Genomic DNA, 18,549 nt, shown 5'->3' with positions numbered 1-18,549 from the left:
AGTCACTCTGTCTTTTTTTAAGCCCCCTTTCACTTTAAGTAGTAGTTAAATGTGTATTTGTGATAGAAGACAAAATTTGAGAAAAATGTGTATTCAGTGCTTTTCATTTACCTGAGGTACTTTGTTAGTGGGAAGAAGAAGGGACTTGTTAGGAGAGTACTGAGAGAATTAAGGGAACTGATTCTTGTTCCCATTGGTAATCCTTATTTCTTTTATACCTTGGGCAAATTGTATAAGCCTTCTTTTTCACATGTCAGTAGTGTGCTTCTGTCCTTTGTGTGCCCAGTGAAGACGTTTTCTGTCACAGAACTGTCAGAAATTGGTGCTCATCATTCTGAAACTAGGCCTGTCCCAGTTGGACCTTATTCAAGTGTAATTCTTCAATTCATCTTTCCTTATTGTAATGTTATGTATAAACTATAAACACATGTCACAGGAATGTAGTTCTGATTCATTAGAGCTTATAAGGTATTCAGACTTTGTTAGGAAAAGCACTAGAAATTCTAAATAAATGTGAGTGATCTATGTTATAGCTGCATGTCTGTGTAGATCTGTCACCATAGATAGGTTTGCTGGTGGAATTAAAATAAGTGATGGGAAGCAGAGCTATCCTTCAAATCATTTTAATATTACAAATTGATATTGTGGATAATAAAATGGCTTTTAAAAATGAAAGCCTATTACTAACATGTATCCCTCTATCCCTCTCTTTCTTATCTGGAAATTTATTTTGAGCTATTTATCCTGCTAGGAAATGGAATAGTTACTTAGAAAATCCCTTGAAGCTTCATTTCTGAGAGAGAAATCAAGTCCACAGCATTTCTGACAGCACTGTGTTCTTTTATGGAAAGGGAATTCTGCTATTTGCATCTTAAAGGAATTGCTAGGCACTAATATTTTAGCCTGCATGCTACATAACTATTTTTTTATTTTATTTTCGGTGCTAGCTGGTATAAGAAAACTCAAGGATAAACAATATTCATGTGTGGTTTTTTATCATGTCCCAGAAAGGCATTTTTTTAATGGATAATAAACATGAATATATAAAGGGCTTTAACAAGGTTGTTAAGCTAGCTGTACCACATGGGGAGGGAAGTCACAAACAAGTGTGTGTACGCCTGTGATTTTCAAAAATAGTTACCATGATTACTGCTATTTCTAGAATGCATTTCAATGAAAAAATATCACAGAATAGCAATCACTGCTGTGCCTTGCGTGGGCAGATTGTCTTTATTGCTCCAACTGTCCCAAGAACATGTCCTGGAAGAGCTTCAAAAAGGACTGGCATAGCTCAGCTGACACCTCTGTGCTTTTTGGTTCTGCTGTAGTAACTGTGACACTGCTGGTTGGGACCAACAGCCCCACATGACAGGGATGCATGGCAATGTCATAGTTTAAACTCTTTTCATAATCAGATAAAAACGAATCGTAACCCTAAGATGTGTCCGGTGTTACAGCATGGAATACAGAACCCCTTGATCCCTTTAGAGATCCCTGAGCAACCTTCTTCAACAGACTGCTTCGAGCAGGGCTTCAGACTGAAGAGCTCCAAGGGTGCCTTCAACTATGTGTCATTCGGTGAGCTGATTTGCACAATCCAGTCCATCTTCCTAAAACAAACAAGCAAGAAAGCAAATGAAAACAACCCTACATTTCCTAGCATGGTATCCACCATTCACTCTTTCCTTCCCCTTAATTAATTCTGTTAACTTCTCTGGATTATGATCCACGTCAGTAGTCTCCTAGGTGAGTTTGAGTTTCTGAGCTCTTCATGAATTTCCCACTTCCTAATTCCTAGTGTGCTTTGACCTTCAAGTAAGCAAGGTGGACTTACTGAAGTGGCAAAGTGTGTTCAGCCAGCTTGGCTCTGCTCCCATTTCTGCCTTATGTGAGCCAACTGAATCTTACACCACACAAGGGTGTTCTTTGGTGAATCAAATCCAAGACAGGCTGTAGGGCAGGGCTAGGAGGATGGACAGTCAGTGAGTGTTTTTGGAAACTTGTTTTTTTTTCTGGCAATAATCGTGGATATTTTGAAAGGTACCTTTCATATGAGACTTGTTTGGAATGGTGTTCTGAGCAAATTCTTAACTCAATGAGGCATTTGTGATTGGGTAATTTAAATATTTAAATATATAGAATTTAGGTCCAAAGAGGTAATATTTTTGTAATGATTATATTTTTACTTAAAGGGTGTATAGCTCTGACCTTTAAGAGAACATGCTGACTTCTGCTTTGCACCAGATAAAAGTCAATGCTAATGGATTTGTCTTGGAAAACTAACCTGAATGTTTAGGAATTTATAGTTTGCATACTGTGTTCAGAGAAGAATTTTAAATACCTTTAAAATTTCTTTTTAATATTTGGCTTACAAAATATTTTTCTTCAAAAATGAGCTATGTGAGTTTGCAGCATTAAGTATGTTTTCTCTAGTGTTCTTATTTACTATGCTACAGCAGTTAAGTATGTGTTGGTCAGGTTTCAGTACAGGTCTGAGATGTAATTATTGAATGCTTAGAAGTCTTAAATGAGTGCCTGTATGTGCACATACATATATTTCTGTCTCAAGAAATCAAGGAATTGCTTTGATTGCATAGAAGTGAGCTAGAGCAGGGCAATTCTAAACTTGAAGAAAAAGTTTTGGGCCTAATTAGCCTAATATTGAGCAGATCCAATTCAGCTGCTTAGATCTGTAATCACATTAGTAAAATAAAATTGTGGGGGGGTAACATAATTAATTAAATAGTTTATATTTGCTTCATACACAGAGGCTTAGTTATTTCATCAAACTTTTTTTTTGTTTTTTTTTTTTGTTTTTAATATCATGGCAACACGCACCCTGCCGTACAGTACACAGCACTACACAATGGTTTTTGCTCTGCAGCAGTGTGTTGGCTGTTGAAATTCAAGTACAGGTTCTTTGTAGTCCAACAATTAGATTCTAGTAGGATTTTTTTTAATAATCTCAGGTGTCATGTCAGTTTTTAACTGCTTTTGAAAATATACACAGATACAGTGGATTTTTGTCATATTTTTTCTTTGATGCTATCATTGGTACGTGAAAAAAATTGAAAGGATTACTGGTAATGATCTTTACATAATCTAATACTGTTTTGTCAGTTTAAATAAAATATAACATCTTAGGTACTGGAAATCAGTACAGATGCTCCAGTTTACCAGCTTCTGGTGTACTTTTACTAGCATAAGCAAAGCTGGCAATAATATTTAAGGAGTTAAAGCCTTTGATTCTATGGGTTTTCAGGTGTACTTGTGGGTTTTATCTGTTAGCTTTTTTCCTCTGTCAAGCACTTTCTTCAAGTCAAGCATTATGAGAGGAATTTTAAGTTACACGTACCATTTTACTGAAATGCCAACCCTCCCTATTGTGTGCCTTTAAGTTTTCTGTATTTTTAGACTTGTTGAATGCTAGAAAGCAGTATCTGTTTTCCAGATAGATATGCTTAGTTTATTTGGTAATTTGAGTTTATCTCCAGTAGTTGAAGTTAAGTGTTGCAGTGCAGAAATGACCTGCAATTCTCTGTAAGTCTTTTAGCTGAAGTTCTTTCAACAAGCTAGCTGATTTCATGTGTCTGATGTGCAGGAAATCTCTCACTGGGCTCTTGCAGTGTATACCTTCTTATTTTTTAAATATGTCTAATGCTAGGAACATGCAACTCCATTCCTGGTTTTAGACCATCTTGAAAAATCATGTAAATGTTAATGAAAGAAAATGAAACCTGTACATTTTGATTACACAGTGGTAATTATGGAGCATGAATGTCAAAAAGTACTTTAAAGGTGCAGGTACAAAGAAAGTGTAAAGTTGCTTGAAGCAATAAGATGAAATTAAGAAAGTGCATCTTTCTTGCATTTTCTTTTTAAGAAGTACTTTGCATTCAAGAGAAATTGCCTGTTGAATAGTTTTGCATAAGGACGTTAGGAACCAGTCTGCAAAAAGCACTAATAAATGCACCCTAGAAAAAGAAAATTTAAAATGCAAAACAGCAGTTTAAACTTAGCCAATGTGATATTTTGAAATGCAATTTCTCTTTTTTCTACAAAGTAGAAGATATGGCAACACTTCTACTGGAAGTAGAAGACAAGTTTTATTCCATGTTCCTAGGTATAAGAAGAGTTTGCTCAAAAATGAAATGGAAAAAAAGCCTATGTTAGATGTAAACTAATACCTGTGTTTATAAGTGTTTCAACTTCACATTAAGTAAGGGTAGCTTGAATCAGTCCATGCATGGTTCAAAAGACTTTTTAAAAATATGAAAAATACCTGAATTTTTGCCCTAAAAGGGAAAACGTATTTCTTTTAGTTACCATTTCATCTTTTCATATAGCTTTAGATGATATTTTACACTACTTCATTTTATAGTGAGTTCTTCTGTCTAGCCCATACCATCAGGAAAAAAATGTTAGTGTTTACCTGCTTTAATCTGAATGAGAAGAGTTTTTGACCTTTTGCTGTGCTCACTGGGTATTTTACTGGTAATTTCAATTCAATCATCAGAGCAATTTGTCAGTTTTGGGAACTCAAGGAAGAAATGTATTGAGCGTATGTTTCTTCATGATGGACATCACCAGCAGCAGGCATGCGAGAACAGGATTGACTGTCACCATTGACTGACTGCCCCAAGACTAGAATAGGCACACGACTGGTGTTCATATTCTCTCCCCTTTTTTTCTCCAAATGAGAAATGTTTTAAAGTCTTTAAAAGTTTGCAGTCCAAAGTTTTCAAATTCTTTGAGGGTTTTATATTATTTTTTACTGTTGTCATACATCTCTTTAGCATTCATATATTATTTCATCACTGTTGATTTGAGCTTCTTAAAATAGAAGTTCTATGCATAACCTTCAGGATATTGTGAGTATCCATGTAATTAAAATCCTCTCAAGTTTTTTTAACACCCAGTACTACTCACTTTCAGTTTAATTTGCACTCATTTTCAGAGCAACTCTGAAACCTGCACGTGGTCTGAAGCACTGAGCAAAGTGTCTACTGTCGACGGGTCTGACTCTCCATACGCAGTGATGCAAGATGTGTAGGTTGTTATCACTCAGGAATGAGGGAGGGGGGGAAAATCCTGCTAAAACAGTCTCCTTAATAAGCATTTAAGTAGTCCTGGTCAGAAAAGCAAATTGAATGTTATGTATTGTGAGGGAAAGAAGCATGTTGCTGTGCAGAAAATCATTATGCTATGGTAATCCATCTGTGAATTTCAGGTTTCCTGTCTCAAAAAAGTTACAGGAGAATTGCAAAAAGTGAAGTGAAAAGAGGCACAGGAGATCAAAGATCTGGACTGGCCACTGTAGAAGATATTAGTGTTGTGTACACTTTAATCTGGGAAGGTGATGATTGAAGGGGAAGTGTGATAGCATGTAGCCATGAGAGGCTCGTAGAAGGTGAATAATGAACAATATTACTACTCACTATATACGTAATATAAGAACTAAAAAAAGCTTTGCAGCTGGTATCTTAAAAACTGACAAAAGCAGATGCAGCTTCCCTTAGGGTTAAGTTGAGCTATGGACTTTGTACCATATGGTACTGAGTTTACTTGAACTCAGAAAAAGGCTGGACAACTTAATGGAGGAAAACTCCATTGAAATCTGTTACTGTTTGAAAGATCTGCTTCTGGGTCAAAGTCCTAGGGCTGTGAATTTCTGGAAGCTGGGGGAAGTGTTCTGTGTACCTGGCTTGTGCTTGTAAGACTTCTCCATTGCCCAGTGCTTTAGACAGGTTGTTGGTGTAGGCAGAGTTTTAGTGTGAACCAGGTCAGGTTCTGCTATATCTACTGAAAATGTACACATGGGAAGCTTTTTTGTATTGTCAGTTTTTAGTTATTAGCTGAAGAAGGTTGTCTTACCACTCCTACTTCTGTATGAGAACCCAGATTATTTTTTGTGGCTTAAACTGATTGACTTATTTTTTGAAGGAACAGTATTTCTTGAATAAATTAGCAAGTTAAAAGTACACAGGTCTCATTTTGAGTTTTGAGGGTAATTTTTGCTCTGTGCTAATTGTTTGGTTGGATTCAAATATCTTGGTATTAATGAATATATGCATTACAAATAAAGAGCAATTCCGAGAATTCACGAACAAATTTTCTCATAAAGTTCCTATTTAAGCTCCTATTTTTAGTTACACGTATTACAAAACGTATAGTTTATTTAATAACAAGTTCTGTTTCAGTCCTTTGACTCCAGCAGGGATTACTTGTGTTGAATGTAGATGTTTGTCTGCATCTTTTATTGTAGCTGACTAAAGAAATGTTTCAGAAAATTCTTCGTGAAGAGAGAATTATGGAAGGTAATTTAAAATAAATAAATCAGCATACAATGGATCTTTACGTACCTTTTAATTCAAATAATGAAGCAAACGTAGTTAGTCTTTTGGATTGGTAGCTGTTTCCACTGAGAATCAAGTTACCAATCTTTTGTCCTCCATTCCCCCATGACCTTTCTCCATCACGACCTGGTAATTTTCAATTTTGCAGTGCCCACACCTTGCACATTTCATTTCATTTAGTTCTTCCCCTATAAATGGTTTGTAGTTTTATAGTATTCTTTTATTTATTCACACACAAACACTCTAAAAGTATGACATTTGTATATATGCTAGAACTCTCAACCTCTTTGTGAGCTGATAACAGCACTCTCCATACAGGATCATGGGTCAGAAAAACGGATAGATGTGCCCGACCCCACAAGGTATATTGCCAGTTGATTGTGAGCAGGGGAAGAGGGAGGGAGGAGGACTATGACTTGGAGAAGCGAACTGTAGCACCATGCTGCAAATGTGTGAAACATGTCACATGTGAGTGGCAATTCTTCCTAATTTGTGAGACTTTGCCAGTCTAGCATCAAATATGTCCTTTCTCAATTAGAAGTTATGGGGAAAAATCCTGATCGTACCGTCATTACTGGAAATTTTATGCTAAATTTTAGGTGGGTCATAAAAAACTAATCACTGTCAGTGCAAATGTTCACCCAAAGCGATTTGTGTGTGTGTGTGTATTGTGTTGTTTTTTCCTGCAAAAGCAATATTAAAGCAAAATCTCCTTCCTTCCAAACTTTGTTTGTCTGATTAGGAACAGTCTGCCAATTTACTGTTCCTGCAAATGCAAATGTCAAGGCAGAGAGAAAGCATTTAAGAAAAAGTAGTTACTGAGGTAAAGCTGAGATGCATACTTACAGAACAGGAGTTATTGATCTCGTGACTGGAATTTTACTGTGACATTAACAGGCTGCTCTGCCTGACTGAGGTATATCTCCTGATCTCATCTAAATAAATATTGGTGTAAGAATGTAGCAGTTGCTGACTGTACATTTATTGACCAGCTGCATTTTGATGACTAAGGTAATAAGCTATTGTGTGCTTCACAATAGAGCTTGTAAAAGACTATCGAATGACTGTGAATGGTATTTGGCTGGCAAAGGTTCCATATTATGCTTCTGAACTCTGATCATTTATCTAGAAATTTGTCTGGTTTGGGTTCAGTCATGTATAGTATGTTAATGTCTTCTTGAAGGGCTCATGCTGAGGGATGATAATTAGATTTTAGAATGTCAGCCGTTCCGAAGTAAACCAATTTAAATCTTGAATATTCTGCTTTTAACATTGTTTTTAACTATACTCAATTACTCATTGGCTTATATATTTAATTTCTAAGTATATTTTGCATTATAAAATGTTTTAATAGGTAAGTCAAAAATCATTGCTTTGCTAAAATAGATTTATAGTCAAATACACGTAAAAAGACTAAACCTACCATGTTCCAATCTTAGTTTACCCACTGTAGCTTTCTAATTACAGTTGTAAGCAGTAGCATCATCTCAGAGTCAGCTGAAATTTTGTTAGTCTTTTTTTTTTTTTTTTCTCTTAGGTTTGTTTTTCTCATCCCCTGTGCATATTACAAGATTCAGTTCTTGCCCCTCGCTTGCTTTGAGCAAGTAGTTCTTTACTACTCATGTGAATACAGGAAGCAAAATTGTGCCCTAGAACTGTTTTCTTTCTTTCTCATTTACTTGCTTTCAAACTCCTGCCTACCAAATAAAAAAAATAACCTGTTCAAACATCGTGATGCTAAATATGGTGACTGACAGTTTTCACTCTGCAGTCTGAGAAAGCTTTAAATTGATCCCTGTGGCAGATCTGTCATCCACCAAACAGTGTTTACATTGCTTCTAATTTTTCCATTGCAATCTCAGGTGATTTGATCTCAAGCTTGGAATTAAATTAGATTGTGTACAAGGACAAAACATATTTCTCTGAGTTACTCGTTTGAGTAAAGCATATACCAAACAGAAAGGATGTGTACAAGGGTTGGTAGCTTCTTTCATTACTGGGGAGAGCCAAGGACTGTTCTGCAAGGAGACCATTATTTCTATTAACTGTATATTGTGAAGTTCCACGTTTTTTTGCCCTGCAACAAGTTCTGGAGCAGGATTTCAATTCACTGCACGTAGCTCTCCTTAGGGCTCACATCTGGATGGCATTGCGGGAGCATATTGCTGAAAGCAAACAGACTAGCAGTTTTGATGGTAACAATGGAGCCTGAGAAAACACTGGATGCCTGAATAAGATGCCATTAAAAAAGGGGGAGCGAGAGGGATGCCTAATGCAGTCCATTTAATGCAGAACTCTCCAGAGAGTGAAGTGGGGATTATGCCTGCTGCCCTTCTTATTAAAGGCTGGTATAGAAGATGCTTTTGGGCGAATGGTATCTCCATAACAGGCGCTCTGTTACTCATGAATATGTTTCTAATTATATCTTAATGATCTCAGCCACAAATAGGAAAACAAAAATCTTTGTCTCTCTGAGTGGTTACCTTAGTGGCTGCAGGTTTGGCAGGGCTGAGATTATCCATCTCCTCACACTAATCCCGGGGGACTTCATTGTGAGAAATGAGACTTGTTTATGATGGTGAATTAAATTGCTGTAAAAGGTTATTTCAACAGACAGTTGGGAAATCATAATAAAATAATTTAGTAAAAATGGGAGCTAGAGTATGCTTAATGAAACATGATTATATTTAATTTTCTTGCTATTTCTATCATTAAAGGTACATTATCCTTTCTCAGACCTCATTTGGGCTCTTTGCCACGGACACTCTCTTAGTAGCAGACTGAAACTTGCATGTTCCATTAGGATATGAAAATGGCTAATAATACCCTACTCTCCTCTCCCTGATTTTTTTTTTTTAATTTCATTTACCAGCTTTTCAGATATATTTCAGCTGTTTTCCTCTTTCACCCTTTTATTTCCTCTCACATCTATTGTATATATTTGTTAGTATGAATAACTTATTCAGGAGGACGGGTTGAGTGAAATGAAGTAAAACACTAATATAATAACCTTAATAACTTTAAAATGATTTATTATGAGTAATTAACTCTTTTAGTTATTACTAGTACCTAACAAAGTTAATATTTTAATGAGCTCATTTAAAACATGTTTCTGTGCTATCTTAATCTAGTAGTGCAAATTTATTTTTTTTAATATTCTTTCATTTTCCAGTGTAATGGGACATTGTATGACATTGTATATGAGATAAAATTTCTGACTGGCCTCTAGTGATAATAAATGTAGTTTGTGGTGCTATTTTATGTCTCACTCTTCGCATCAAAATGCTACTTTGATCTAAAAGTATTCAGCTCCTTTTCAGGCTCTGAGTTCATATGAGAATAAAATTACTGTTTGTAGGTAGACAGCTTGGGCAGAGCAGCGGCGTCTCCCCAACAGGGAGCTGGTGCACGGTTCGGGGGGTTTTCAGGGCATGAGTGTGGCGTCTGAGGGTATTTCATTTGAATGTTCTATGTTATAGTTAAAATAATTTACAAGAAAATGTGTGCGTGTGTATATGTATGTATATATTATATGCATGATGCATCTTGTCTTCCTTTTAAAGCAGTAGACATAAATTCTCGTATAACCATTTAATACCTGTTTACTAGTGAAAAGAGCTACATGAACAGGGGGGAAATTCATGGCCTTGGGGCATGAAGGCGCCATGTTTCCAGTGCCCCCATAGCGTATCTCCTAGATTTCCAGGAGATAACTTCCTTAACAGTGACCAAAAGCAGGAAGGTTTGTGAATGGAACCTGCACTTGGAAGAAAACGTATATCGATGGTCGGTATCTCTCTCGGTCGACTGGAAGTTATTTCTGTAACCTATACCAATTTTCAAACCTGGATCCTTGAAATTAATGTATTGAATCAATACAGTAGGCATTTAAATAGAAATGACCTGGGGGGAGAGTTGGGGAGAGTATATGAAGAAAACGATAATGAATCATTTTTAGATTGCCCTGCAAAGATGTGTAAATTAAAAATGGTGTTCAGCTCCTTGTTAATAATAATAAAATGCAGAAGAACTTCCTCTGAGAAAGAAGTGGGACTTGTTTAGAAGAGTTTCCTATTCTGCTGATGTTACTCATTCTTGTATCTGTCTCTGATCTATCTTTTAATCTCTTACAAAAATGGAGTAAAGTATCAGTGAGATCATATGTAGCTGCAAGAAACATAATTCCTTTTAAGTCATGGCGTCTGATGCTGCTTTAGATGCTTATGAGGAGTAGAATTGCTATTTTTTCCTGGTGTTCTTGTAGATCCAACTTAGGACCAGATTTAAAATCCAGAATTGTACCCTTGCTCCTCCTCTTTGAAACACAGGAGCTGACTTCAGGACATCTGAGAGTTTTCAGAAGTGGTGCCCAGCTTGTGCCAGGCAAGTACACAGAGAGCTTCAGGAGCACCAGTGGGCAGCAGCTGACCCTCTAGCGCCGGCTGTACCCGTACCGTGAGTTTTGCAAACTGTCTGCTGCCTGGCACGATTGAGATTGCCACTGGGGAGCAAGTCTCAGGCCATTCCAAAATTCATTGTGCTATGTTCCTTTTATATACTTGGCGAAGCAATTTCTGTTTTCTGCCACTTCGTAGTTTATTATTCTGGGACATGAGTACTATTAGTGCTTTATGTCTGTAACTTCTATTTAATAGCAGCTGCTATGTGAAAATGTGGGTACTCAGGTACCATTTTAAATTGGTAAAAATAGTAATCTATTAGCCACATAAACTTATATTATTATAAATCTCATATTGCAAGTATGGGTTGATTATTATTTTTGTCATTTTTGATAGCTGTCATTTCTTTCTCCATTTTGGTTTCTTATCATCAGTTCTGGTTCAGATGTTGTTTCATTGTTTAGCATTACTGGCAAACCACTGCCAGCTAAGGAAACAGTTATCTTCAAAAATCAGTGAATTCCAATGAATTCATGCTGTCAGTATTTTATAGAGATAAAATGAGACTGTCACTTCATAATATTCTGCTGAATACGAACTGAAATGCTGCCTACTAAAGTAGCTTTGTCATGTTCACTTTTTCTAGGGTCACAGGTAGAGGCAAAAAAATATTAAATACAAAACAAGATGAAGACAAAGGAATAAATAAAAATTTTGAGGAAAGGAAAAGATGTTAATTCTTTATCAGACCAACAGAACTAAAAGTGTATGTGCCTTTGGTTATATACTGGCAGAACTAATTTAAAAGCAAACTGTGTTGTCTGGAAACAGCAGCAACATCCTAGAACAATTTAAGCAAGAAAAAGGTATAATTAACCTTGAAGTTCCTTTTTAGTCTCTAGATTTATTTATTCTTTTCAATTTTTCATCCTAACTACCTGCTATTCCTTCTGGTAAATAGTAACAAAGCAAAATCACGCTAACGTCCCACAGAATTTGATTAAAGAATAGGGTTGGTGGCTTGTTAGACACCAAGTTAGGCTGATGACTGGATTGGATCTTTGTGGGAGATTTTGTGGTTAACAGTAAACTTCCTTTCTGCTGTGTCTACACAACAGAAATCCATCTAATGTTTACATGGAATAAGAAACCATAGTTTCTTTTTCATTTGTTCCAGTTCAGAACTTGTCTGGCTATGAATTCAGACTGTTCCTTCAGATGTTTCCAAGTGTGGTTCTTGTTTGTCTGAGAGCAGTGAGATTTCTTTTGGCTCTGAAGACTGCATTTTTTAGGTCTGGATCTCACAAATACTTATTTGTGTAAACTAACATTGAGAGGTAGCAAATACTTCAAGTCTTACTCAGCTTAAATATGCATTTGAAGTCCACTCATCAAAAGTCTAACTATGGCATGCATACAATTAGGAATGGCATCAGTTCTAATCTTGCTTTCAAATTGTGAATCTTAGTCTCAGTACCATAATTCCAGTCAGTTTGGACCATCAGTTCATCCTAGCTCTTTTTATTCTTGCACTTCATATATATGACTTGGCATAAGAAGATGCATTCACCCCTGAATTCTAGAATGAGTGCCACGATAACCCTGTGACACACGGGATATAAAGTGCATTTGTGTAACATACACACTGTTTATCAGGGGATGAGAATTTGCGATAGAGTTGAGAACAGAGACAATATACCACTAATTTATAGGAGAAACTTCAGAAATAGTTTCCCTATAAACCCAATTCCTGTATTTCACAGAGATCCTGTATATGTCTAAAATATTTTTCGATTCCTGGATTTGTAAATATTTACTCATTTGATTATGGTGAAAGTTTGCTAATGTTGCTAAATTAACTGATTAAAAACAAACAAACAAAAAAACAGAGACTTATTTGATATGCCATCTATGATGCTTTTTTCCAGTGTTCCATCATCTGGAGATAGTAGTGCTAAAATGGAGAAGTGCCCAGTTTGTCCCAGTTCTGTAACTGTCTGCAGTGTCAGCAGGGGTGGAAGAGGCTGGTGATTTGAAAGACAGTTGTTATAATGTACATGTTGGACCAGGCAGATGATCATATATTGTCTTCCCATGACTGAGGATATTTAAGAAAAATCATACCAAATAAAATCTCCCTATAGAACTCCTGTGGAGTACACATGAATTTCAGTCTTAATCAAATAGCTTTAGTGTTGGGAGTTGATGTTCATTGTGTATAATGACACAAAAAGCTCCACGATGATAACTAGTTGTTTAACAGTTTCTCATTTATGGTTAAGCACTGTGTTTTGCTAGATAGCTTTCACATATAGATAGCAAACAGTTTGTAATTTTTCCTGCCTTGTCTGTCTAGTGCCATAGTATGATTATAGTTTGCTTAGAGTGTAATTGCTTGTCTGTCTAAGCCCACGGCTGGAACATGAAAGAGATGCACTCTGCCTCGTGCAAGAATAGTGCTGGTTGTATTTCTCTTTGGCATTTCTGCCAGTCCGTTCAATGGGGAACATTGTTAGCTCTTGCCTGTTTCCTGACATGTGGCTTAGTGCCTAGGTATCAACTAACAGAAGATGGTTTGCTGCTACAGGAACAACTTGAGTGGGGAAGGGCTGGGAGATGGATTTCCTAAAACATCCATATGTAGTAGTATGTCTGCTTTGAACTGGGTGAAGTATTAAGAACTGATAGTCTGATTGCAGAGGATTATTTTTTTTTTCCCTGAACGCACCTCTGTGAAAATGCAAAACCACTGGAACAGGTGTCCAAGATTAACAGGATTACATTTAAAAAAAGGCACAAAAGAGGGCACAATTACCCAGTGTCACTCAGACTAGGGATTAACTACTTAGATAATCCCTAAATTCAAAATCCTAATAGAAAATAAGAAATAATGAAATTATTTAGAAGATGCCAAAATGTAATGAGACTATCACGAATCTAGTAACAGAATATTGAGCAGATGCTTCCTTTCAATGTAACAGCTACTCATTTTTTTCAAGTTTAATGTAATTTGAATAAACTAATTATCAACATTCTCTCTCGCATTTACATATTAAGTAAATGTGAATGAGCGAAAAAAAACATTCTTCAAATTAAACAGTATTTTGAGGGCAGAAGGCATACAACAAAGGGTAAAATAAACTAAATATGTAAATATATTTTTCTTGCCACTTTTGACAGTTTGAGTATATCTCACTTCAGCCAACTAAATTCTGGTACGGAAAAGCAGCCTTCACTCATTCAAACAGGTTCCATTTCTTTGTGTTTCTTTGTCAGCCCAGGGCTTCTCATTCAACACCTTCTCCTCCAGCACCACTGAATTTTAAGATAGTCTGTGAGTATGAAGAGTGAAATATTCAATTTCAGATTAAGGACAATAGATGCTTTTCCTATTCCTTTCTACTTCCTAAGAAAAAAGTAGTTGTACTTTATTTTTTTTCCTGTTAAGGAAAATGTTGAATATTTCAATTTGTATTTTGCACACCTCAGTAGGCAATATAATCACTGGCTCAGTCTCAGTTTCTGCTTTTAACTACTAATTTAACAATTATTTAGCTATAGAGAAGGGAGGAGGTTCCAGGGAAGAAAAGACAGAGACCCATTCCTTAAAAGCTGATCATAGGAAACCAGTGTTCAAATCCCTGTGCAGTTCAATTCCAACAGAGACTTGAAACTAAGTTTTTAGTGTCGCAGATGAGTGCCCTATTCTAGTGCCCTGTTGTATTACCCTATTCAGCATCTGTCTCTTTTTATGATGTTAAGCATACATCCCATTTTGAACCCTTCAAATTTTTTCCAGTCAAAAATTTTTCATGTGATCTTCTGGATAAGTCTGGTGAATCTATGTTCTCTAAATTAAAAATGTCATCAGCAAATTCCCCTAACTCATCTAAACTTCTTTCCTTGTAGTGGCAAAGAGGCTGTCATTTACATCAAAGCAAGGTCCTATGTGGAAAAATATGTCAGTTGATTGGTATCTGTCATTTTCTGAAGTTGTTTAAGAACTAGCTTTTAATTGATGCTGAAAATGTAAGTCTGAGAAGTGAATATTTTGGAATGGAAATTTCTTGGTGTAAGGGTTTTATTGCAGCTCTCAAGTGACTTTGCAGTTCAAACACTTCACTAATACTTGAGACTCTCCAAGGCATTTACAAATTCATGACACTAAATACAAAGTTACTGCTGTGGTGGTTTCTCTTTCTTTTAGGACTTCGTTGCTTCAGAACGGGTCAGCACGAGCACTGCCAGGGTGCTGGCGTCTTCCTTAATATAAAGAAGAGTATTGCTCTGGAGTAAGATATCCTTGTAGCTTCTTTTCTGTACTCCCTCTCTCCAGGCTTGAACAGATTTTTCCTTTTAAAGGTTTTATTCACAAAGGCTAGCTTTAATGCTTAGGAGGCTAACTGCTGTAATCCTTCTTTCTAGGTAATGGGGAAAAGTATGTTTTTATAGGAAACTTCTTCAGAGTTTCTTCCCTGTGAAATGACCCTCACTCTGCTTGTAGAGAGAGGAATCTTCTCAGGTTCCCTCTGTTGACAATAAAGAAAATTTGCCATTGAGAATGTGTTCTTTCCCTAAGGTCTTCAGGAGAAAAAAATAATAAATAAATAAATAAAAAAAGAGAAGCTTTAAGGTGTTGTGGATGTCAGAAATGTAGGCACAATTCTGTTAGAAGAAAAATGGCATTTAATTTAAAGATTTGCTGCTGAGTTATTTTACATTTCATCTGTAATGGTAAGATTGCATGGATGGTTATTGTGCTGCAACAAAACGTATCCTATCCCTTTGTCCAAAAATCAGACCAAAAATGGTACGTTAATTCACTGCATCAGACCATTAATTTCCAGGTATCCCTCCTGCACCCCAAACACTATTTGATTAAGTGAAAATTGACTAAAGGAAAATCCCATGCCTGTAGGTGTGTATTTTATTTTATTTTTTGGCAGATAAATGTAAAGTAAAAGCAAGGACAAAATGGATTTCTTGCTCTGTGTATGGAACCCTGGTAGTTTCAGCTTAAAATATTATATGGTAATTTTAAAAATTTATCAATATCCTGAAATCTTTCATCATGTGTAAAGTAGTATTGTTGACGTCTTCATATGGTTTTCCTCTTAATAACTTTGTTGATTGCCTGATTGCCTACCTCTAATTCTGAACAGATTTAAGCATTCTATAGCTTACAAAACCTCGTGCTTGCTGACGGGGCAGTTTTGCCATACTTAACTTGCTACTTAAATTTTTGTTCTTGGATTAGCATGATTTATTCACCTTCCACAAACTGAAACATAAACGAGGAGAAGGAGTTACCCTATTAAAGAGGTGTTCAAAAATACTGTTCTTGTTCATGGCCCTTGCATGGTGTCTGTTCTTTGGCCTTCTGTTCTTCTAGGATATGAATATTGATATATATTGATATCTTCAGTTCTTAATGTTTGGTGTACTACAGAAGCACTGGCATGAACTTGACAGAAACTAGTTTTCTAAAAGCAACAAATCTCATCTGTTCCTATTACAGAGATGACGTTCTTTAGAGCTCTGTTTATTGTAAATATCACCTTTCCTCCTTCTGTCTCATGAGATTCTGACCATTAGCACAGACAGAACTGCGCGCTTGTCTTCAGGATAACAAGGAACTTGGGGAAATGAAAAGGATGCAGTAAATGAGTTCTGGAATAAAAAGAAAGATTGTTAGGTGTCTGGAAATCTGAACTTAGGCAAGGCAGGAGGATGTACTTGTAAACTGATGTACTTCTTTGAGAAGATATCAATTTCTCAGAAACATCTTGTGAAATTTTGCATCACCTGTAGAAGAACAAAATCTAAGCCTGACACTGTCTGTTGGCTGATACTTCATATTCTAGGTTTTTATTAGTGACATTCTTCACTTCTTAAAAATTACTTCTGTTTCCCTTGGCTTTGCTTAAGCACTTGGTGGCTAAGAATACAGATTTCCCTCTTTTTTTTTTTTTTTTTTTTTTTTTTTCCCTCTAGTATTCTAACAGCAATCTTTGTGAAAGTTGCAAGACTCCTGATCTTCACATGTGGACTGAATATATCACTGTTGTGATCCATCCAAGAAGCATGATTATACCAGAAACAGGTTGCCAGATTATTTGTTGCTCCTTATGACCATACCCAGAGGAAAATGTTTGGAAATACTAGCTCTGTTAACACTCTGCTGTTGAACAAGGCTGTATTTTGAAAGACGTGTCTGTTTCTAGAATGGTTTAGATCACAAATAAGCAGAACAGTATTACATGGAAGATCGGTGTATACACACCTTCGGTTTATGCATAACTGGTCTTTTCATTAAAGCCGCACAATGTTTAAGACCTGATTAGACAACTATGTACATGGCTGGATTAAATCTGTTTTTTAGTGAACTTTGTCTTGTGACTGAACAGCAGTGCATAAGCTCCTGGGAATGGCCCTTGTGAGCTACATGCTAATAATACAGCTTTCTACAGAACTGTTCTGCTGTTAAGGCCAGAAAAGTTTCTCTCATATGATTTCATAGATACCCAGTAATGCAGTTTATCAAAATAAGCTAGGTCAAATGCAATGTTAAACTGTGCTCTTGTTAGAGGTCCTTGTGAACTTCAATACTTTGGCTTATTTTATCTCAAGTACATCGTGCCAATGAGCCATCAAGTAAAAGAGGCATCTTTGAGTAAATACATAGTTTGGATATGGTTCACTTCTATAATTTTCTTCTTTCCATGGGTTTATGAAAAATCAAACTTGCTCCTTGTTAAATTCCCTTATTAACATACCTTGCATTCATAGGTGATCTGTAAGCTTGGGAAGGAGAGCCCCTGTGCAGTTAAAGTTTAATCACTGCGATAGCACTGAATGAACAGTGTTACTATGGAGTATAGTGGACCTTAGGTTTAATTACAGCATATCTGAAACAGTGGCATCTAGAGCATTTGGGCTTGGGATTCTCAGGTAAATGAGTAGGAAGCAGGTATGTGAAGTCTCACAAATTGGTAACTTCTTGCTACAAATGCTATCTAATTTGATATCTAAAATGTAATTAAAATATTGTAGTCCACCTATGTGGTTCTAATACACTAAAAGAGAAATGGTAGCTTTAGACTATAGTATCTTGCTGAGTTTCATACTCCCACCTTGCTAATTCATATCCTTTTACCTATCTGGCTTTAAAAAAAAATATTCCAACTGATTTCTTTTGTTAACTCACAACCCTTCAAAATTAGAACAAAAAGTTTAATGGCCTAAATACAGTGCAGTCCTATTTGAAAAGCCTGATTTATCTTCTGTGCTTTTTTTATACTAGTATTTCCTTGTTATGCCCTTGGTATTTCATAGCTGTCCTTTTTAAGCACTGAAGCAATTAGTTTTGAGAAGGCTGATTCTTCAGGGTCCAGTGCTTTCCTGCCTTTCATTTGCCGAAGCTGTACATTTTAATGAAGTTGTTTCATCTGTGTTGCCAAACACTAGAATTTTGCTGCTTCAATTCTAATTATCTCTGCTGGCAAATGCTATGTTTTATTAAAGCTGTCAAGTGCACTGTTCATTAAATGTCCACAGTCTGTGGTGCTGTGCACACAAATTAGATCAGCTTTGCTCCTTGATAGATTATGAAGAAGTTACGTATTTTTATAGACCTTTAAAATCTAGTCTAACAGCAATCAATGATGACTTAGGTAAGTAAAACGTACCTGTAGCTTCTTGAAACCTAGTATTCTGTCACGATTCATCTATGACACATACATTAATACTCTAGTAGTCCAGCTGAATATACTGCTTATTTTATTCATGAAGAG

General features: G+C 36.2%; 1 protein-coding gene across 5 annotated transcripts in view; it reads left to right on the top strand.

Annotated features, from left to right (window-relative positions):
• Positions 1 to 18,549, top strand: part of ULK4 (unc-51 like kinase 4) — a 240,376-nt gene that overhangs the window by 127,940 nt on the left and 93,887 nt on the right. The window contains exon 32 of one of the 5 annotated variants that reach the window (XM_035316469.1): positions 10,621 to 10,698. The exons of the other annotated variants lie outside the window; for them this stretch is intronic. Within the exon in view, the coding sequence (XP_035172360.1) occupies positions 10,621 to 10,677 (57 nt within the window). The 3' untranslated portion in view covers positions 10,678 to 10,698. Of the gene's footprint in view, positions 1 to 10,620; positions 10,699 to 18,549 lie in introns of those variants that run through there. 5 annotated transcript variants of the gene reach the window in all.

The sequence above is a fragment of the Oxyura jamaicensis genome, chromosome 2 (assembly GCF_011077185.1).
Source record: "Oxyura jamaicensis isolate SHBP4307 breed ruddy duck chromosome 2, BPBGC_Ojam_1.0, whole genome shotgun sequence".
NCBI classification, from domain to species: domain Eukaryota; kingdom Metazoa; phylum Chordata; class Aves; order Anseriformes; family Anatidae; genus Oxyura; species Oxyura jamaicensis.
This window is presented reverse-complemented; position numbering and strand designations above follow the sequence as displayed.